We start from the raw sequence: 22732 nt of genomic DNA on the forward strand, positions 1-22732 counted from the left end.
AATACGTTGGATAATCCAGAACGTTGGATAAGCAAGTGTTGGATAAGTGAGACTCTACTGTATTACTATTATAATTAATAACATTTTAGATATGGGATGCCCAGCTGAGGGAAAAGGAAGCACCATTTTTTTCAGGAGATATTTATTTTACCCTATTACTATTAATAATAATAACAACATTTTAGATATGTGATGACATTGCTTCCCTTTTTGCCCCAGCAGCTCTGAGGGAAAAGCAAGCACCACTTTTGTGAGGAGATAATATTTTATTATTATTATATCATATTACTATTATTAATAATAACATTTTAGATATGTGATGGAAAAGAAAGCACCATTTTTGAGAGGAGGCGATGATTATTATTAATGCGGTGACACCGCTCCCCTCTCGACACAGCTCTGAGGGAATCTTTTTCGTGAGCAGCAGAAGCGCGCTCTCGCTCTGCCTCTGCCTCTCTCTCCCTGCGGCCGCCCCTTTTCCGTCAGTCCTGCACTTCTCCCGCCTTCTTCTTCTTCCTCCTCCTCCTCCTGCTGCTGCGGCGTGAGGCCAGGGCCGCCTCCCAAGGGCTCGGAGGGACGGAGAGAAAAGCCGGGCGCGGGAAGAGAGCGACGGGCAATGAGCGGCCGGCACTGAGTGAGGGGAGAAGAAACAAAAGGCCGGGCGCCATGGGAGAGAGGCTGCGAGGCCAAGCAGCCGGCTCCTTTCCTTCTGCCTCCTCCTCCTCCCCTTCTTTAGCAGCAGCCGCAGCCGCAGCCGCGGCCCCAGCCCCGCCGGCGCCCGGCTGCTCGCTCCACAACGGCCTGCTCCTCCACAATGGCTTTCACCCGCTGCCCGGCCGCAACGGAGAAGCCGCCCCGCACCCGCTGCTCTTCGGCTCCCCGCCGGCCAAGAAGGGCAGCCGGCCCCGGCGGAGGGTAGACTCGGGGAGGAAGAACAGGCCGCGTAAGTCTCGGCCTCCGCCTCGCAGGAGCCGGCCTTTTGTGCTTCTCAAAAGATGGAGGGCTCTCGAGAAGGCAGAGCGAGCATCTGCACTGTGTGGAAGGAATTTGCGGCTCCATGCCGCTTTCCCTGACGTGACTCATGGCTCTGGAATCCTGCGAGGTGTAGTTTGGTGGAGGCAGAGACCCCCTTCCACACAGCGGTGTAAAAACCCACATTGTCTGCTTTGAATTGGAATATATGGCAGTGTGAACTCAGATATCCCAGTTCAAAGCAGATATTGTGGGATTTTCTGCCTTAATATTCTAGGTTATATGGCCGTGTGGAAGGGCCCAGAGAAGGCCTTTTCACAGCTGTGTTTCAATGCTATGGCATGGCAGGAATTGCAGTTTTACAAGGTCTTTAAGGCCTTCTCTGTCTGGGCCCTTCCACACAGCCATATAATCCAGAATATCGAGGCAGAAAATCCCACAATATCTGCTTTGAATGCGTTACCTGAGAGCCCTTCCACACAGCCCTATATCCCAGAATATCAAGGCAGAAAATCCCAAAATATCTGCTTTGAATGCGTTACCTGAGGGCCCTTCCACACAGCCCTATATCCCAGCATATCAAGGCAGAAAATCCTACATTATCTGAGTGTGGACTCAGATAACCCAGTTCAAAGCAGATATTGTGGGGTTTTTCTGCCACAATATGCTGGGATATAGGGCTGTGTAGAAGGGCCCTGAGTCCACACTGCCATATATTCCAGCTCAAAGCAGAAAATGTGGAATTGTATTCAGGTGTGTGGAAGGGGCCTCTGTCAAAGAGTGCTGGTGCCTCCCCAAACTACAAGGGGCCATGATTCCAGAGCATTGAGCTGTGGGGGTTCAGTCAAGTGGTGTCAAGCTGCATACCAAGAGGAGATTTGGGATGCATCTATCTATGCAGTTTAATACTTCAACTGCCATGTCTCAATGCTGTAGAATCCTGGGATTTGTAAAAGGACTACTCACTTGATTCCACAGTACAGTAGAGTCTCACTTATCCAGCATTCTGGATTATCCAACACAGTCTGCCTCCCACCCAGATCCACAGCTGTTTCTCTAGTAGTCAGTGTTTTCAATACATTGCGATGTTTTGGTGCTAAATTAGTAAATACAGTAATTATTACATAACGTTACCATGTATTGAACTGCTTTTTCTGTCAATTTGTTGTAGAACATGATGTTTTGATGCTTAATTTGTAAAATTATAATGTAATTTGATGTTTAATAATAATAATAATAATAATAATAATTTTATTCTTGTACCCCGCCTCTATCTCCCCGCAGGGACTCAGGGCGGCTTACAAATGCAAAAGAGTATACATTCAAAAACATCAAATACCGAAAACGCACAAATGAAAAATTAAAACATACGATTAAAATCAAACCATTAATAAGACAAAGTTAAAACACATCAATAAAAACATAAGGATGGGCTGATAGGTTAATAGGTTTTTCCTTAATCCCTCCTTATTATCCAACATTTTCACTTATCCAGCGTTCTGCCTGCCCGCTTATGTTGGATAAGTGACACTTTACTGTATTGAGCTATGGCTGTTCAAGTGGTGCCAAACTGCATTCATTGTACAGTGTAAATGCACCCTAAGCCCTATATCCCAGAATATCAAGGCAGAAAATCCCACAATATCTGCTTTGAATTGTGCCCCCTTCCACACATCTGTATAAAATCCACATTGAACTGGATGATATGGCAGTGTGGACTGAGATATCCCAGTTCAAAGCAGTTATTGTGAATTATCTGCCTTGGTATTCTTGGTTATATGACTGTGTGGAAGAGCCCTGGGTTATCTAGGACCCCTTCCATACAGCTGAATAAAATCCCACAATTTCTCCTTTGAACTGGAATATATGGCAGTGTGGACTCAAGATAAAACAGTGCAAAGTAGATGTTGTGGGATTTTCTGCCTTGATATTCTGGGTTATAGTGGAAGGGCCCTTGAATGTTTTTGGTGCTTTTATTCTGTGGTTTAATTAATTTTATTATATTGTTGTTATGAGTTTTGTTTTGTATTTTGTATGCTTGTTTTCCGGACTTCGTTCCCATGTAAGATGCCTTGAGTCCTTCGGGGAGATGGAGATGGGTTATAAAAATAAAGTTATTATTATATAATGTGTGGAAGGACCCTGAGTCTACACTGGCATATAATTCAGTTCTATGTAGATTTTATACAGCTGTGTAGAAGGGGTCCCAGATTATCCTGGATTATCTGGCAGTGGAAATTCATATAATCCAATTCAAATAACCTGAGATCAGATCCTTGGATGTGCTTTGGATTTTGAAATAGTTGTATTGATCATGTTCATTTTTTGGGTGTCTGTTTAATATGCCCCTTATAGCCTGATGGTCATTTTATCTCCAATAAGATGTGCCTGAAACAAAGGGTGCATCTAGAATCAATGCAGTGTGTCATCACTTTAAATGCCATGGCTCAATGGCATGGGCTCATGGGAGATTTGCAAGGTCTTTAGCTGCTTTTGACATAGTGTTGGTGCCTCAACCAACTACAAATCCCAGGATTCCATAGCCGTGGCAGTTAAAGTGGCATCAAACTGCATTCATTCAACAATGTAGATGGACCCAAGATTTATGTGTCCTCAGAAAGCAAAGGTGTCACCATTTCAGCCACCCAGGAAATCAGTTTTTGAATTCTGGATTGGTGGTATTCAATTTGTTTGCTCATATATTTCTTTTATGACATTTTAAAACATATCTGTGCTTTCAAGACTCTATTTCAAAGAAAGAAATAGAGTCTCTTACCATTGTGTTGTCGAAGGCTTTCATGTCTGGAATCACTGGGTTGCTGTGAGTTTTCCGGGTTGCACAGAAGCTTTTTCTCCTGACCCACATATATGGCAGGAATCCTCAGAGATTGGGAGGTCTCATGGGAATTAGGCAAGGGAGGTTTAAATGTTTGAAGGTCCAGGGTAGGAGAAAGAACTCTTGTCTGTTGGAGGCAAGTGTGAATGTTGCAATTAATCACCTTGATTAGCACTGAAAAGCCTTGCAGCTTCAAGGCCTGGCTGATTCCTGCCTGGTGGAATCCTTTGTTGGGAGGTGTTAGCTGGCCTTGATTGAGTCATGTCTGAATTCCTCTGTTTTCTGAGTGGTGTACTTTATTTACTATCCTGATTTTAGAGGTTTTTTAAAATACTGGCAGCCAGATTTTGTTCATTTTTATTGTTTCCTCCTTTTTGTTGAAATTGTCCACATGCTTCTGGATTTCAGTGGCATCTCTGTGTAGTCTGACATGATAGTTGTTAGAGTGGTCCAGCATTTCTGTGTTCTCAAATAATATGCTGTCTCCAGGTTGGTTCATCTAGTGCTCTGCCATGGCTGAATTCTCTGGTTGAGTTAGTCTGCAGTGCCTTTTATGGTCCTGGATTCGTGTTTGGGCATTGTGTTCCCTACGTATATATTGTGATCCCTACGTATATATTGCATTCATTCTGCAATATATATGCACCTTGTGTAGTTCTTACTTAAAAAAAAAAACTCTTCTGGCATTAATGGGATAGCCAGGAATGGGCGGGAGATTTAAAGGCGCATAGCAGGGGAGAGCCTTTGTGCTCTAGTTTTGTTTCCACCTCAAAGGCTTTCCTATTCCTCTCCCCGCGGTTTGTCGTGTGCTGCCACCGCACAACAATCAGCTCATTAAATACCCTCTCGCGCCAGCCAATAGGAGCGCCTTCCCGGGGACGCACCCACTGATCCCACGTAGGCGGGTCCCGCGCTCCGCCAATCAGAAGCCCGGAAGTCAGTGGGTTGGTCTTAGTCCCCCCCCCCCCCCCTCGGTGCCGAGCGCGAAAGCCAGCTCTTTCTCAATGTATAGCTTGCCTCAATGAGCGCGCGACCTTGTTAAAAGCAAATAGCCGTGGCTGGGATGTAAGAAGTCACACCGATCTGAATTGTTATCCGGGAAAGGAAAAAAACCCTGCTTCTGTGCCTTTGTAATAGCTCAGAATGAAGCTTATAATTGATGAGAAACATTGTAAGTAAATTATATGGGCGGCTCAATCAAAGAGGGCGTTAATGACTTCTATTTCACTATTTTTAAAAACTGGATTCAGGGGAAATAAATCTTTAAGGAAATGAGTTTACTTGAAGAAAAGGATTATTCTTCAGCAAGATAATTTCTAAAAGGCATGAGAATTAAAGGTTATTTTTCAGCAAGATCATTTATTTGTGTGTATTATTTTTTAAAAGACAAGTTCTTTTTTAGCAAGATCATTTTTTAAATGATTATAAAATAAGTTATTTTTCAGCAAAATAGTTTCTGAAAGGCATTAAAATTATGATTATTATTTAGTGAGATGCTTTGAATGTGATTTCTTGCTTCTTGGCAGGGGCTTGGACTGGATGGCCCATGAGGTCTCTTCCAACTCTAAGATTCTATGAGATAATTTCTAAAAGCCATTGCCATGGGATTTGAAGCTGTAACCAGTAAATCAGCTGGATCTCTCTTCCTCTGATACAATGGAATTTAATTTCTTGTCCATTTTATGTTGACTGGATACTATGCCATCCAACTTCTTTTTGGTTTTATGTTTTGAAACGCAAAGGTCTCCGGAAAAAATGAAGCACGTATTGTAAGGTTTGTGCACTTGTGTGATCTTTACAGAACAAAGTTTAACTTTGCGGCTGCACCTGCACTGTACAGTTAATGCAATTTGATACCACTTTAACTTCCATTGCTCAATGAAGTAGAATCCTGGAGTTTGTAGGCTTGATGTACTTTGGCAGAGAAGGCAAAAGGTCTTGTAAAACTGCAGCTTCCATGATTTCATAGCATTGAGCCATGTAGTTAAAGTGGAGACAAACTGCATTAATTCTACGGCATAGATGCACCCTGTGTCACAGTGATCCTGAAGAAACAGAAAATAGAAAGTAATTATAAACAAGAAGACTAACTTGATAATTGTTTGTAACACCAAGGTCTGCTCATAAATGTGTTTACTTGTAAGTCAAACTGTTGTCTTTAGTAAAGGTTGTAGATGCAGTATATTTAAGATCAGCTCCACTGAGCTATGCTTAAGACTATACTGGAGTTTTTGTGTCTTAAGGAAGTTAACTATTTTTCTGGAAGACTTACTGAAGCAGAAAATATTCGATAATGCGTGCTGAAATCAAATTCTCCAGACTGTAGCATTATCTCAGTGTTTCTATCATCACTATGTGTGATGCAACAGAGTTAATATTAGGGGTGAATCCCTGAGCACCATGGGGAGTGAAATACTTGGGTTTAAATCCTAAGTACACACAGTGATTCATTTGTTATCATGGACAATTAGAGAAATCACATCTCTTTAAAGACCAGTGTTTCCCCACTAGTTATTATGATATCAGACTTTAAGCCTAACTTTTCAAATATGCTTAATAATAATAATATAATAAGTTATTTATATACCACCCTATCTCCCCTAGAGGACTCAGGACGGTTTCCAACAAGGCAAAACATTCAATTGCCAAAAGGAGACCTTACAACAAAGTCAAACATCATAAACCAGAAACACACAATCCTGCTAAAAAAACCCCACAAAAATTAAAATCTAGTTTCCATCTGCTTCATCAGAGTGTTCAAAATACCAATAGCCAGAATTTCAAAATGCACATGGGCAACTATGAAGGGCTAGGCAAAGGCTAGTGCGACAGAGTATCATGGGGAAAAGGAGAAAGCAGATTTGTAAAAGATGTACATTCATCATAGTAAAGGGTTTTAAACATTGGGCTATTGATTCTGGAGACAAATATTTGAATCTCCACTTGGCCATGGAAACCAAAAGGGTTAACTTCAGCAATAGACATATTCTGGAAGAGCAAAGGCTGAGCAAATCTTGGCAAGACACCCCCTCCCAATAGGACTTTCATAAGTCAGAAATGAAAATACAGAGCAAATATTCCATTCTGTTTGACTTTACATGAATATCTGTGGTCACTTGGGAGACAAAAAACTTTTATTTTTTCTTTGTTTAGACAACTAACTTTTAGTTGTTTGTTTGGTTGGCTGTCACTTTTGTTGGTGGCATTTGAGTCATTCCCTGCAATTAATTAAGAGTATCAAAATAGCCTGCATCCATTATTTTTATTATGTGGGAGTCTTGAATCTAATTGCTAATTCCATCCAGAGTAGACTCAATGAATCAACTGCTAAAACTAAAGGACCAATTATGTAAATCCCATTTATTCAGTGGGTCTACATATTTTGTTATCTGAAGCTATTTTTGGTTAACAAAACTGTTCTGTTTCCATTTTCTTTATTATTTAAATACCAGAGGCACAAATGTCTCTAATAACCTATAGCTGGAAAAAAACAGGTTATGCATAGGTCAGTTATGCATTTAATGCCTGTGGCTTCAGTCTTCAATCCTGATGTCAGTTGGAAAGATATTTTCTAATTCCAGTTTAAACCCACTTCCTTAGTGATATCTCTTTTAAACACCATGCTTTAGGAAACAAGTAATTGCTTGTGTTCTACTTCGACTTTATTCCAAGAAAAAGTATCCATACTCATCTTAGGTGATTGTATTAATCCCAGTTTGCATTGGAGTATCAGATTTTTTAAAAAACAATTCTTTGCACTAGAAAGAATAGTTTTAGACCTCAGTTCTCACACCACATGTGGAAATAGAAGAAACATTGGGTCTACATTGTTTTCCAACAAAAAGAAAAAAAAACGTGAAGGAATACTGTAGCAGTGTTTAGAAAATCCATCCTCAAACCGAGATTTATTGGGTAAACCGAGAGGCAAAGGGAACACTTTCTGGGAATAGCATGAACTATATGTTAAGTAAATTAATGAATTTTCTCTGAACAGATTTGAGTAGAATGCAACAATGAATATGAATCCAGTCATTCTGGTTTGGCCTGGTTAACCAGAGGTGAATGTTAAAGGTTCTTGTTAGCAATGTATGTTAAAGGGTACATTGCAAATTGCGTGAGCTAATTCGTGTGAAGACGGTTTGCTCCTGCAGTGTCTTAATAATGAAAATTGAATCTGTGATCATTCATCTCTTGCAAGCCAAAATGTACTTGTTATTATTTTTTGTATGTCAAAAAGAAACATGTTCTCAATTATGAAATCGAAAGTGAACTATGTGTGAAATGTATGTCACATTGTGTTTGATAGCTTTATTCTCATGGAGATAACTTTATTCTCATGACTGGAGATAGCCGAAATGTAGAATTTGGGAGTAATAAGATTTTGTGAATTCTAGTTCATGCTGATCTATATGAAAGAAGCTGTGTTATAATTCAGCATATAAAAGCTTTGCTTTGTGTTTAAATGTTTATCACTAATGTCAAGACTGAAAATTATGTTAGGAGATCCAAGTAACAGTCTATGGCTCTATCTATTGCAGAAAGCAATTGCATCCATCCTGGTAACTTTCTTTACTTTAGGATTTCCCTGTTCTGCAGAATCTTAAAGATAATTTCAATTAATTTTTTTAAATATAATTTTTATTGAATTTTCCAACATCACATTACAACAAAAAACTTAAAATATACGTATATGTAGGTAAAAAAAAACAAAAGAGGGAGGAAGGAACAAAAAAAAAACCCGTCGCATACACACACACACGTAACATGTTTTGTACTTCCATTCGTCCCTTATGGAAATCTAATTAACTTATATTGTATTTTAACTTGTCCTGGTTGAACCAATAGCAATTTCAATTAATTTTTTGAATGCTGCAAAGTCAAGAGAGAGTTCAGAAAAGTTGCATGTTTTGACCATTCTAGTTGTAGGATTCTGGGAGTAATTGTACAAAAGCAACTATTCTGAGCTCTGGGCTCAGCATAGGCAGCCCAAAACTGGCATGGCAAGTGACCTAGGTGTCTCTTGGATGGAAGGAAACATTACAGGATAATTTTATGCATCAACAGAAGTTTGGAAAGTAACTGTTACTATTTTATGTATTTGAGAGTCTGAAATTCTTGTAGACTTCCTTCAGAAGCCCATAACCTGAGTACGTTCCAATAGATTCAGATTTTCTTTCTGACCATTTTTGTTGTAGTTGATTCATTTATAAAGACTTTCACTCAATTCATTTGTAATGAATGGATTCCCTGAATAGCTGTGATTTTTGTAAGCCAGTTTTACAAACTAAAGATCAGGTGGGATAATAGTTTTCTTTTGAATCTGCCACCCGATTTCTCCTTGCCACCAAAATAACTTTGTAGAATGGCAGCAGTGTGACTGCTGGTCTTGCTACTTGGAGATGAAAACATACTCCTTCCTTGAAAGTTCATAGGGAAATTGGTTGGGAGCCATCACAGGTTCATGGGCATTGAGCCTTCAGCAAAAGAACTAGTTTATCAAAGAGAACAATAGTTGGTGCTATTGCACTTTGAACATTCCCTTTGGTGTCCAAAGGTATATTTCCATGTCTTTTTATCTTTTCCCTGCCACTGAGAAAAATGAGATTACTTCTTTTGTTGATGTTATTCTCAGTCTACAAAATATCCAGAAATTGTATATATCTGTAAACAACAGACTTGATGATTCTGCTTCCTAGACAGTAGAGTCTCGCTTATCCAGCCTTCACTTATCTAATGTTCTGTATTATCCAATGCAGTCTGCCTTTAGGTAGACAGTGTTTTTGTAGTCAATGTTTTCAATACATTGTGATATTTTGGTTCTAAATTTGTAAATATAGTAATTACTAAATAATGTTACCATGTATTGAACTGCCTTTTCTGTCGATTTGTTGTAAAACATGATGTTTTGGTGCTTAACTTGTAAACATAACGTAATTTGACGTTTAATAGGCTTTTCCTTAATCCTTCCTTATTATCCAATGTTTTTGCTTATCCAATGTTCTGCTGGCCCATTTATGTTGGATAAGTGAGACTCTACTGTACTTTGCATTTTAAGGTACAGTACTTACAATTATCTACACATCAGTAAAGGGCATGGGGCCCAGCACACCTAAAATGCTTCTCCATCCATATGTGTTACCATAAAATTAAAACTGATATAACATCTCTGTGTTATAGTCTTTCAAATGGTTTCCAATTCATAGAGACCTTACAATGGGATTTTCCTGGAAAACTTGTTCATAAGTTTGCCTTTGCCTTCCTTTGAAGCTGAGAGAGAGTGACTTTCTCAATGGCAGTCAGTAGATACGGCCAACTAGAGATTCAAATTTCAGTCTCTCTGAGTTTTAGTCAAGGTACTTTTCTTGACCAAATTGAGTCTCCATGTTCCCTGAATTCTGAACCCCCCCCCCCCCCCAAAGATTGAATCCGGTGAGAGGAATAGGGAAGAATGTTTTGTATCAGCAAGTTATGAATAAACTCTAATAATTCTTCATTCTAAGTAGTGCTTTATTAGTCCATTCATGCTGGATGATAACTGGGCAAATTCTGTATCTCAGAAACTAGAGTTGATGCTTACTTGCTTATAAATTCTGAGAGGAATAGTCCAAAAAAGCAATTCTTTCAAAATCTGAGTCAAATACCAGTATCTGTTCTTGGAGAAGGAGAGGTTTGAGACTAGCATATGTTAATGAAGGTAACATCTCCTGGACAGAAGTAGGAAATACAGAAGAAGGTGTGATTACTTGAATTTGTGAATGACATATTATACGTTAAACTCTAGATCCGAAAGGAAACTATCCTAAACACCAAATCCAACGTTAATAGTTGATTTGTGCATTTTGCCAGTCTCTCCAGAGGTGCGAAATCAAGTAAAATATCTCCATGTGAGTTTGGCCCAAGTAGTTGTTTCCAGGACTATAAATCCTAGAATCCACTGACCATGCTATTGGGGGATTTGGAGAGATGCTGTCCAAAAAGGAATTTTCCAAGCTGTGATTGTCCAATATTAGTGACTTAGTCCTGTCCTAAGCACATGCTAAACAGGTGGTCACAGTATGACTGGAGGAGAAAATGCTCTCATCCTTCAAAAGCATGTTCTCCTGATGCAAGATGGCTTCTTGCACTTCTGACTTCACACAGCTTACAGTGTGTGGTGACTCACCTGCAGTTACCTTGGAGACGTCATGCTGCAATAATTGGCGACCTGGTGTGAGCTTGTGCAATCCAAACTTGTAAGTAACATAATATACAGCTTTGTTTCCATTCTGTATCACACCCACAAGTCTAATATAAAACCTGGGCATTTTTCCTCTGTTGGTTGCTTTTTTACTTTGGAGGGTTTCAGTCAGGGCAGAAGGCATTGCATACCTTGTATGCATTATCTCAAATGCTAGCTGTTCTGGTCATTAATCATTAAAGTTAAAAATAATCAACTATCCCAGTTTGCTTTGCATTCAGCTTTTTGTTTTCCCAAAAAGGAAAAAGCTATTAAATCACAGATTGCTTTTAATATTTTTTTTGCTTTAAATATTCAGCTGGACTTCTCTACTTTAAAACTGTGGTAAAGGTACTCACAGTATCCACAAATGAACTTTCCCCCAGATTGTTCAGCTGTTTGCATCTATCAAGTTAAGTGACCCATGTAATCTTTTAGATACCTTCTGTTTGCTTAGACCTCATTCTCATTGAGATGCCTGGGCTGTACTACTTTGGAAGGCACATGGAGCTCACGTGGTTGAATAGCCGTCAATAAAAACAGATTCCTTGCTCACAGAAAACTAGATGTAAGGGGGATGCAGCTTTTCTAGCTTAGCCTTCCCTGACCCCCTGATTAATAATTGTCTATATTTAGAATTTCCCCCCGTTCAGTAGAATTGTCGTCATATAAACAGTTATTACAACCCAGACAGAGATTTATCACTTCAGTAAGAATTAAACCACAGTTAGGCACTTTAAAAAAACCTGTGCATCCTACTGCATATTCAGTTTGATTTTTCCATAGTACAACAACCTTAACTCTGAACATGGTGCTTATTTCAGTATTGTGCTGTTTAAAACTATTTGGTTTTAGGCAATTGCAGAAGTGAGAATCATGTAGCCTCCCAGATATTGCTGGACTGTATGTCATAGGAGTCTCAGCCAGCATATCTAGTGTTGTGGAATAGTGGTGGTTTCAGGTACCTAGTAATATCTGGAGAACTAGATATTTCTCGCCTTTGATCTATTGATATTTTAACGTCATAAGATGCGTTTTATAACCAAATGTACTGGGTTCAAAGTGTTAATAAGGTAATGCTTTGAGCTGGGCTGTCTAAACAGGACCAGTGCAAATTCTCTACCTAATAGCAGAGTTGTCCATCTTCTCATACTATCGCTTTAAGATCTTATTAAATAGGAGATGAACTGCTCACTATGTCTTATTTTTAAAACCCAAGCACTCCCAATGCTCCCATTTTGGCTGGAAGGTTTCTAGCATTAACAGAAAAACACAGATATATGGTGTTCCTCTCCAGATGTTCCTGGCATATGCATTTTGCACTTTAGACCGTTTTTAGCTGGATCTTCTGAAAAGAAGAACATCAATTATGAGAAATGGCATCTGATTGTAGTGACTAAGGACTGTGTGATCATTTTAACTAATACAAAATAGTGATTTCTTTGGCTTCTTTTCAAAGAATTGTAAACCACTTAAATTTCAATTGGACTTATTAATCAAAATGTTTTAGTTTCAGTGTTTAAGAACATTCATCCAAGGCTATAGAAATCTCACAATCTAAAGAGGCAGATGTAATCTTACTTCTATTCTAATAGATAATAAAATCCAGAAAACCAAGAAGCTTGGGCTTCTGAGCTGGAAGTCACAATCTGAGGTTTGCCTTGATTATATTTGTGCAATGAATATTAATAGTAGAGCATTGGACTTGGAGGCCTGGCTAGGTTCTGTTCTTTTATGACACTTACTGTGGGTTCCCTGGCATCATGCTCTCTCACTTAAGGTGCAGCTACACTATAGGAATAATTCAGTGAAGTGGTGTCGAACTGCATTAGTTCTGTAGTGTAGATGTTTCCTTTGTCTAGTTTCAGAGTTGGTTTATATACCATCACATGTCTCCTTGATCTGAAGGGGAAAAAGAGGGGATTAGAAAGACATAAAATAATTTTTAAAAAGCATAATGCCTAAGTTCAAGTTAGCACATTAATTCAATGGCACCTTTTTTGTCTGCAGCATTGGTTTTGATTCCAAAATTGAAGAATTCTAGTGTGTGTGTCCTCCAGCACAACTCTGTAGTGAACTTCCACTGGAGCTAGACTATAGCATGCCCTTAGTAACTGATGTCAAAAGGAACAAAGTGGTTTTTAAGTATGTTCTGCACAACTATGTTACCTTTAGTGTATTTGGCTAGCCAAATAGAGGAGAAAACTCCTTACTGGGCAGCTAGTTCCGAATGAATTCATATTTCTTGATATTTGTCGTCAAATCGACTTCATAGTGGAAATGTAACTATGGTATATCAGCAGCATATATAAATGTGTCATACGAACCAATTAATTTACCTGCCAAACCACTGGCTGTTACTTTGTTTGTGTATACTTTCTTTGTTGCACCTATGTAGATTTTGGAGTGTGCATGCCTTTGGTAAATCTGTCGTACGATTTCCCTTCCACAGTTCAACATTGGGTTGTACTGATAACTGTTAGCTAACTGAAATCAAATTCAGATGTTCAAATAAAGGTGCACGAGAGAAGAGACATAAAACTGAAAATAAAGTCAGTTAAATACTGAATTATCACTGAGAACAAATCGAAGCCACAGGCTATCCAACTACAGCTTTATGATTTCTTTAGGTGGCCTAAAATGGAAGAAGAGTTGATGCATAGGCCATGTATTCTGTCCTTTTCTTTACTTTCTATCTGTGACAAAATGAATGTTTTCCCCATAAAGGAACATGGCCATAATCATCTCTTCTGGCAATAGTTATTTGCTGAAATAAAAAGGGAGAGCTAGTGTAACTTAGAGATATCTACTAACCAAGATATCACAATAAATAGTAAAAAAAACTTATTTTTGTATATTTCCAAGTTATTTCTGATTTATGGTGATTTTAAGGTGAACCCATCACAAGGTTTTCTGGGACTCACACACAGTGGATTTCTATGGCCGAGTAGCAACTTGAGCCCCGGTCTCCACAGCTGATACAGAAGGGACTCTCTGGCTCATAGCTTTCGGTTACATCGAAACGTCATCATTCATATACTGCACACATGGAAGAGTTCAATAATTTTCACAACCCTTCATCTCTGTGAAAGAAACATGGGTTTTGTACCTTTATGGGGAAAACACCCGTTTTGCTACAGATAGAAAGAAAAGAAAAGGACAGAATACACGGCCTATGCATCAACTTTTCTTCCATTTTTAGGCCACCTAAAGAGATCATAAAGGTGTAGTTGGATAACCCGTGCTTGGATTTGTTCTCATTGATAATTTGGTTGTTAACTGACTTTATTTTCAGTTTTATTTGTGCCTCTTCTCTCATGCACCTTTATTTGAACATCTGAATTCGATTTCAGTTAGCTAACATCTATCAGTACAACCCAATGTTAGCCCCTTTGGAAGGTTTCTCTTAAGTCCTACACTAATCCCACAGAAAGGAAGTTACACTAGCCCCCCCTTTCTATTTTAGCAAGTAACTATTGCCAGAAAAGACCATTGTGCAAGTAAACCCTTTTTTCAGGTAGACTTTGGCATGTACTGTATTGGAATATTTTCTCAGAAATAGAACAGAGTGCACTTTTCTGTGCAAAAACAAGGAGGTGGTTTTGTGTTAATGCCAAAAAAAGATTTTGTGGCTGCCTGGGCAGCCAAATAACCTCTCCATGGTTAAACTAGCTAGCTATGATTGGAACGTAAAGGGGTCCATGAGGCAGGGGTGGACAAACTGCAGCACTTCAGTTAAATGTGACCCACAGGGCTGTTTTGGTGGCGCTCGAAGTCTTCCAAGCGTTTAAAATCATGTTTTGTCCCCAAATGCTGGAGGTATGGGGGCATTTTTATTGGGTTTCCCTTGGACTATTTTAGGGTCAGGAACAGCCTTTTACAAACTTGAAATTATATCTGATAAATTCATGTTTTGAACAAAAGACCTCATATAGGCCTGAAAACAGCAGAATTTCTCCATAGTCCCTAAAGAATTTGGAAGGAGGTTTGATGACAAAAAATAAAAAAAAACTTAAACATTTAAAGATTAAAGAAGTAAAATGGAAAATCCTGGCAAAATGGTATAGGACCTTCCTCCCAGCAAATAGCCCATATTACAAAAAGAACATCTAAAAACAGTTGGCATGAATGTGGAGAAACCGGAACATTTATCCATATGTGGTGGGACTGTGCCAAAGTACAAGAATTCATAGAAAAATAAAGGGGGAAATGGAGGAATTATTAGAGCAAAAAATAGGGTGGAATAAGAAACATTTTTACCCTGCAACTGGAAGGGAAAAACGGCAATAAAGATTGAGCTGTGACGTCTAAATATATGCTAGCTCCGACACAAGCTACGATCGCCCGCGGATGGAAAGAGCATAAAATTATGATATACAAAAATGGTACAATTATTTAGCAGACTATATGTTTCAAGATTACATCATGGATAAGAAAAATAAATACAGCAGAGTCTCACTTATCCAACATAAACGGGCCGGCAGAATGTTGGATAAGCGAATATGTTGGATAATAAGGAGGGATTAAGGAAAAGCCTATTAAACATCAAATTAGGTTATGATTATGGTTATGATTTTACAAATTATGCATCATGTTATAAAACAAATTTGACAGAAAAAGTAGTTCAATACGCAGTAATGCTATGTAGTAATTACTGTATTTACGAATTTAGCACTAAAATATCACAATATATTGAAAACATTGACTACAAAAATGCGTTGGATAATCCAGAACGTTGGATAAGTGAGTGTTGGATAAATGAGACTCTACTGTATACCAATGGATATCCCAGGGGAAAATGGAACGGAAATCGGCAAAACTGATAGCCAAGGCAACAGAAAATACAAGAAATTGAACCAAACTATCCTTATGACCCAACAAATAGAATGAATGATAAAGGAAATGTATGACTGTCCCCAGAGGGAGGAGGGCGAATGGGAGAGGGGGAAATAGTGGAAAAGGGATGGATACAAGTAGGGGATGAGGGTAATTATATATGAATTTTTAAATCTCTTTTTTGTGAAATTGTTAAAATATATAGACCATATAAGTCGCCAATGTTATCTCCTCAATTTCCTCATGAGAAAAAGTGGTTATGTTATACTCTACTTGTTTAATCCAAATAAGTAAACTAAAAAAATAAATAAAGGGGGTAGTGGTAATGGAGTAAGGGTAAAGGTTTTCCCCGGATAGTAAGTCAAGTTGTGTCCAATTCTGGGGATTGGTGCTCATCTCCATTTCTAAGCCAAAGAGCTGGCATTGTCCGTAGACACCTCCAAGGTCATGTGGCCGGCATGACTGGATGGAGCACCATTACCTTCCCACTGAAGTGGTACCTATTGATCTACTCACATTTGCATGTTTTTGAACTGTTAGGTTGGCAGAAGCTGGGGCTAACAGCGGGCCTTCTCCCAGATTCGAACCTGCAACCTTTCAGTCCGCAAGTTCAGCAGCTCAACGCTTTAACACGCTGCGCCATTGGGGGCTCCTAATGTAATGTAATGGTAATGGAGTGCAGCCCTAAAGTCTGCAAGGGGTCTAGTCTCATCTCTTTCTCTCCCAGAGTTGTTCATCCCTGTTTTAGTTGGTCCTTTATAATAGGAAAGGAACTGTGTGATATTTCTGAAGAATATTGTGTTTGTTGAATAAGTGTAAGGCAAGTACAAGCAGAGTTAGCAAGACCTGCAGCTGGAAGCTGTGCTACAATATGTTTGAAGCTTATGGTACAGTTTCTATTCAGAAACACATGATTTGTTCCTTAGTCTCTATGTTGAAGGCTTGGCTTTACATTTTTTTTCTTTTCTTTTTTAAAGTCTAATATTCATAGTATTAAAAATTTGGATTTCTTGTTTTGGCCTCTTTATAGGGAAATTAATGAATAGCTGATTGTAAGTAGAAGTGGAAATGGGATTGTTGTGTTAAATGAAGTCTTTATTGCCTTTTTATATGAAGAATGGCCAGATACTTTTGTCTTAGATGTATAGGGTGTATGGGACACCTAAAGCAGGAAATAATTGATAGTTTCTATCAGCCCTGTTTATCTTTCATGCAATTTTGTTATCTTTTGTTGACCAAAATCAATTAGTGAGCTACAATTTTGTGTTGCAAAGGGAAGGAATGCATTGTAGAAGTTTCCAGTGAAATTACAATTTTTTCTATTTATTTCTTTAGGTTTGTTGAAAAGATGATCAGTTAGACAGGAATTAGATACATAAAGGATGTAGTTCTTAGCTTTGTATACATGAAAGTTGAATGTGTTTGGAAGTTAGAAAAACACTTCACAGACCCTAGTGTGAATCAAGAGACATAGTATTGTGCATCCCTTCTGGGTGCAATACTTTCACCTTGAATCATAACATCAATAATGTTTCAGTGGTATTTTAATGTTTATGAAAAAATGTGTTGTCGAAGGCTTTCATGGCCGGGATCACAGGGTTGTTGTACGTTTTTTGGGCTGTATGGCCATGTTCCCGAAGTATTCTCTCCTGACGTTTCGCCCACATCTATGGCAGGAATCCTCAGAGGTTGTGAGGTATGGAGAAAACTAAGCAAAGAGGTTAATACATATCTTTCCACAGATATACCTCACAACCTCTGAGGATGCCTGCCATAGATGTGGGCGAAACGTCAGGAGAGAATACTTTGGGAACATGGCCATACAGCCCGAAAAACATACAACAACCCTTTATGAAAAAAGTTCAGCATTAGATACATGAATTGGACTTGCATTCTATAAGATGGCAGAGAAAACCGTTGAAGAACTGTAACTTTTAGTCTTCTGCATGCTTTCATAAACGGAAGCCCATTATGATCAGTGGTGGGATTTCTGACTTCTTATAATCTCAGCACCTCCCTGTATCCTAAAACCCTTTTTTAAAAAAGAAACCTAAAGGTGGATAAAAAACAAAATCAGACTACCAAAACAATTCCTGATATTCTTTTTATTCATGGTAACTGCAGCAAGGATTGTTTATGCTTACTATTGGAAACAAGAAGAAATTCCCACCCAAAATTTATGGATTACAAAAATGTTGGATATGGCAGAGATGGACAAAATGACTAGGCTTATGCAATCGCCAGATCCTTCCAAATTTGGAGAAGAATGGTAGCCTTTTATTGCCTATTTAAAAGAAGAAAATGAAAATATTGGATTTTCTATAGCATCAAGGGAAAATTATTAGTATAAGGATGTAGAAAGGAAATAACAAGAGAAGAAAAAAATAGAGAGGTTTGTGACAAGAATAACAGGATCCCCAGTGATATTCGAGGGATCTTGGAAAGTTAATCTACTGGAGATGAGCAGTTTTATGACAAAATATTATGATTATGAAGAAGACAGCAGAGATAGGGTAGGAAACGTTACTTAGAGCTTTCTATTTTCCATTTCTCAACTTTTCTATCTCCTTTGTTTCAAAACACTGTACACCCGCTTTTCTATCCTTTTGTTTTCGATTAGAAAAGAAATTCTCTTTTTTTCTCTCTTTTTTAACATCATAGAAACCTTTGTTTGGAAGAAGACAAAGATGTAAGATGCTAAAAATGCCCCTATTCTGTATCCACTGCTGTACCTTTCCCTATTTCTCATATATTTTCAAGAAAAATTACATGGAAAAAAATCAGAAATTTGTGCATTGTATGATTACTGAAGAGGTGAAAAATGATCCCCACCCCATCTGCAGCTGCTTAGTCCACCCCTACAGAAATGGTGTATATTTGTCATACTGCTGCAGAAAATGCATCCTGAATAATTAAACTTTTCTAAAGTTTAATAGCAGTAATAATTATATTATTAAAACTGTAAATTATATATAAATTGAACTGATGAGAGGATTTATTGAACTTTAATTTAGTGATATATTTTCTCAGTAAAATGAGCTGTAAAATAATTCTGTTTTGCTTTGTTTCATAATGTGAATTTAAAAATCGGCATTATAATAAATGTGCTTTATGAATTAAATAAATGTGTTTGTTGTGATATCAAAACTGCATATACAGAAACAATAGAACTAAAAATTATATTTGAGCATGATTCAGATTGAGAAGGCAAATGAGACACCTGACAACATCTGTAGAACAATTGAGATAAGTGGAAGAGAATAAATTTCACTACCCAAAATACACACAGCATGAATAGATTATAGCAGATTAACAAAAGAAGCAAACAAAGGATTAAGGTCTAGTCTATTCAACAAAACAAAAGATTGGAATTTTTTTAAAGACTCAGGTCAAACTCTGATGGCAATTAATAAAAGCCAAAGCCTGACTCACTACAGCTTTTTCTCCAATCTATTACTAACAGCTGAATCTACCAAATGAACAAAAAAGATGCAGGACATAAGTGACTATATTATCTCAGTGATCTTGCAACGTTGATCCCATAAGAAATGTGATTGGGAATTTTTGATGAGATTCTTGCTTCATATTGCAGGTCAGAGCTGCCAGTGCGCACAGCTCCTCACTTCCGCTTCCACATCACACTACCTAGGCAGTTTCCACATCTGGTTGTGTTGGAGACACATTGTCTCTCATGTATTTATTTTATTTACTTTGTTTTTATCAACTCTTTTTCCCAGAAGTGTGCCTCAAGGTGGTTAGCCATAATTATAAAACAAACAATCCAAATACTAAATACATTAAAACAAAAATTTAATTTTAAAAATAATTACAGTAAACAGGTTAAGATAATAAAACCATTAAACATATTAAAATGTGTTAAAACTTTATCTCCACCTTAAAATCCCAAATACACTATCTTTAAAAGTTCAACCCTTGTCAGTATATAAATGCTTGATGGCAGAGAAAAGTTATTTCCTGCCTACGAAAGGTAAGCAGGGACTAGACCATCCTGGTCTCTCTAGAGAGGGAGTTCCAGAGTCTGGGAGCAGCCACCAAAAAGTCATCCTCCATTGTTGCCACTAAACAAGCTTAAGAAGGTGATGGGCCAGAGATAAAGCCCTCTCTAGATTATCACAGTGTTTTAATAGGCTCATAAAAATACAGTCTTCTAAATAATCTGGATCCTGCAAATTACCTGGATATCTCTGAAATCTTGTTCTCTAGAAGCAAATTGCACCAATTCAACTCAGTCTGATACTGGTATGAATGAAGTCCAGGTTGGCCCGATTTGCTTTTGGATTTATCCAAATTAGTTGTGCAGCTCCAGTTTACCCCCTGTGCTCATGAATAAGTCTAAAATGTAAGTAAAAAAATCAACCCCAAAAAACTGGGTTAACTTATATATGGGTCAGTGTGAATACTGTACCTTAACTTTGATAATAAAAAACATCACCTACTCTTGAGTAGAGTGGCAAGAGCTGGGGCCTTCCAACCCCCTCTACTCTCTATGCACAATTTCTGACCTTTCTGAATGTCTAGGTAGGGAAATGGTAGTGGTGGCCAGATATTGGTCTTTCCCCTCTCTGTGGAATTACCTTTGACTTTTCCACGGGTCATCATAATCCATAATTTTGGTCCGCAAACCTGCCCTTGATTTATACATGAGGTCGACTTATTCATGAGCATACAAGGGTTCTAGCCTGTCAATTCAGAAGGCTCATTTCATATAGTTTCTTTTAAAAGAAGATAACTTCTGTTCTCTTACCTAGAAAAACAGTTATCCTTTTTGTATTAGGGAAGATGAAGAATATCTTGCTGTTCAAACTGAGCCTTTGTTCTTCAGGGCTGATTTAAAAGCTGCCATGTAAAGCCCACGGAGGCCATTGGAAAACACTTTCCACTTTCTAGTCCATATGCATTGCCAAAGGCAAACCATTAAATAAACTCATGCCAGAGTAACTACTCCTTGGTATGTGTAATTATGGCAAAGTAGTGATCCATGTGGTATGTTGGTTAGTAGCAAAGCATAGCATAATTCTTGCATTTGTTGCATAGAATATGAGCATGGGGTTTTGATTTATGTCAGCCCCAATGTGGGGACTGAGTTGTTCAATTTACCTTTGTTTTTGTTTTGCTTTTATTTAAATTAACAAACCAACAGAAAATGTTTGTATAATAACAACTGTGAAATTGATTTCATCAAATTAGTTTTGGGGAAAAGAATCGAGTTCCTTTTGGGGAAGGAGAGATTTATAAAAGCAGTTAGATACAGATATTCATCGGTATCAGTAGGAGTACTGGAATATAACAGGTCTTCCCAAAGAATCATTTATTGTGGCAAAGGTTTCAAATACTGTGAATTCTTGTTTATATATTAAATAAAATAAAAACCAGTCCTCAATAAATGTGTTATTTCAGACTTTCCTTTGGCTTCACATTGCCCATAGTGAATAAATTGTGTTTTTCAGAGGCAGTCCATAAATAACACAAAACATAAATGAATACAAACAGACCATAGCATAGCAGTGGCATTGTGTTTCTTTCTGTAAGAAGTTAGTTTTGCCTTGCATCTCCTTGTTAAATTGGGAGCAACTGGTTGGGGTGTTCACGGTCTTTGCATCTCCTGCAGCGATTGTGTCAGTGCCAAAAATAGAAGCATGGGAACTATTTTGGGAGCGTTGTTTCCTAACACAAGGAGTCAAGAAAATAGATAATCCAGGAAGCTTTGCTGTCTTATTACTTTTCTTTCCTTTTCCTTGTAATCATGGCTAATTTGACTTAGCAGTTTTTAGGAATTAAATGTAATATAACTGTAGTGTACATGCTAAGATGCTGCCCAAAATATTTTTACAAGCTTGGAGGAGCTTTTTTTTTTTTAATGAAAAACAGATAATTTTACATGTGTGCATATTTTTTGAATGAAAATGAAATTTATTACAAGCATGATAAAAAACTGTTTGCCAGGTATTTTTGAGGTCATTGTCAATTAAAAACTACATAGTAAGTGTAGTTTTCAAAACAGACACCTATTCTAATTCTTACGTAATCAATACTTACATTAAGCAGCATGGTGCTAGATATTTTCATGTTATTGTTTTTAGTATCATTAAGATTATATTTATTTGATTACCAAGGTTGAAATTGAGATCTGGTGTGGTGGTACAAGTATTGAAATATCTACATCCTGTGGAATCTCATTTTTGTAATTAAGTGAGACACTCTTTGGCTGAGAAGTACTTCCCTAAACTACCAATCTCAGGATTCCATAGGCTGCAACAATGGCAATTAAAGTGGAAGCATAGTACTATACTCATGTAGTGTAAAAGAGCTGCAGACTGAATTTGTTGGCTCTTTATTCTGAATAACTTGGCAACAGCAAAATGAATTAGTGTATTAATATGTACTAATAATGTGCTCAAACATTTCTGCTCTGAAACTGAGAGGGATACTGGTTGATTGGCCCAAAACAATGTTTCCGTTGCTTCTAAGAGATCCTAAAACATAACTCAATACTCATTTATTTGTTTTGCTGTTGAATATATCCAGGAGAGTACCTTTTCAAACCTTTTTGGGAATCTTGATTGAATGAAGGAAGGCGTCTCAATTTCTCCTTCTGAAATGGCACCATCACATGGGTTAGCCTTCCCTCCCTATGGCCATGCTGACTAGAAGTGATAGGAGTTATCCTGCAATGTATCTGGAATGCCCCAGGCTGGTGTAATCCATTTTATAAGCAAACACAGCATTCAGAGAGTTGGGTTTATTCTGAGAGGTGAGCAGCACTCTTGAATGAAAGCTGCCAGGAACTGATCTTCATACTTATGGTTTTGTTGAAGCTAAGGTTTAACTTCAGAAATAATGTTTTATAGTGT

The 22732-nt window shown here is 38.0% G+C and overlaps 1 protein-coding gene across 2 annotated transcripts in view; it reads left to right on the forward strand.

The window, feature by feature from the left end:
- Nucleotides 1-503: 503 nt before the first annotated feature.
- pank1 (pantothenate kinase 1) overlaps nucleotides 504-22732 on the forward strand; it is a 37579-nt gene continuing 15350 nt past the window's right edge. The window contains exon 1 of one of the 2 annotated variants that reach the window (XM_062976188.1): nucleotides 504-943. In XM_062976188.1, the coding sequence (XP_062832258.1) occupies nucleotides 667-943 (277 nt within the window). In that variant the 5' untranslated portion in view covers nucleotides 504-666. Of the gene's footprint in view, nucleotides 944-4819; nucleotides 4980-22732 lie in introns of those variants that run through there. The other variant, XM_062976189.1, reaches the window with a different exon arrangement.

The sequence above is a fragment of the Anolis carolinensis genome, chromosome 3 (genome assembly GCF_035594765.1).
Source record: "Anolis carolinensis isolate JA03-04 chromosome 3, rAnoCar3.1.pri, whole genome shotgun sequence".
NCBI lineage: Eukaryota > Metazoa > Chordata > Lepidosauria > Squamata > Dactyloidae > Anolis > Anolis carolinensis.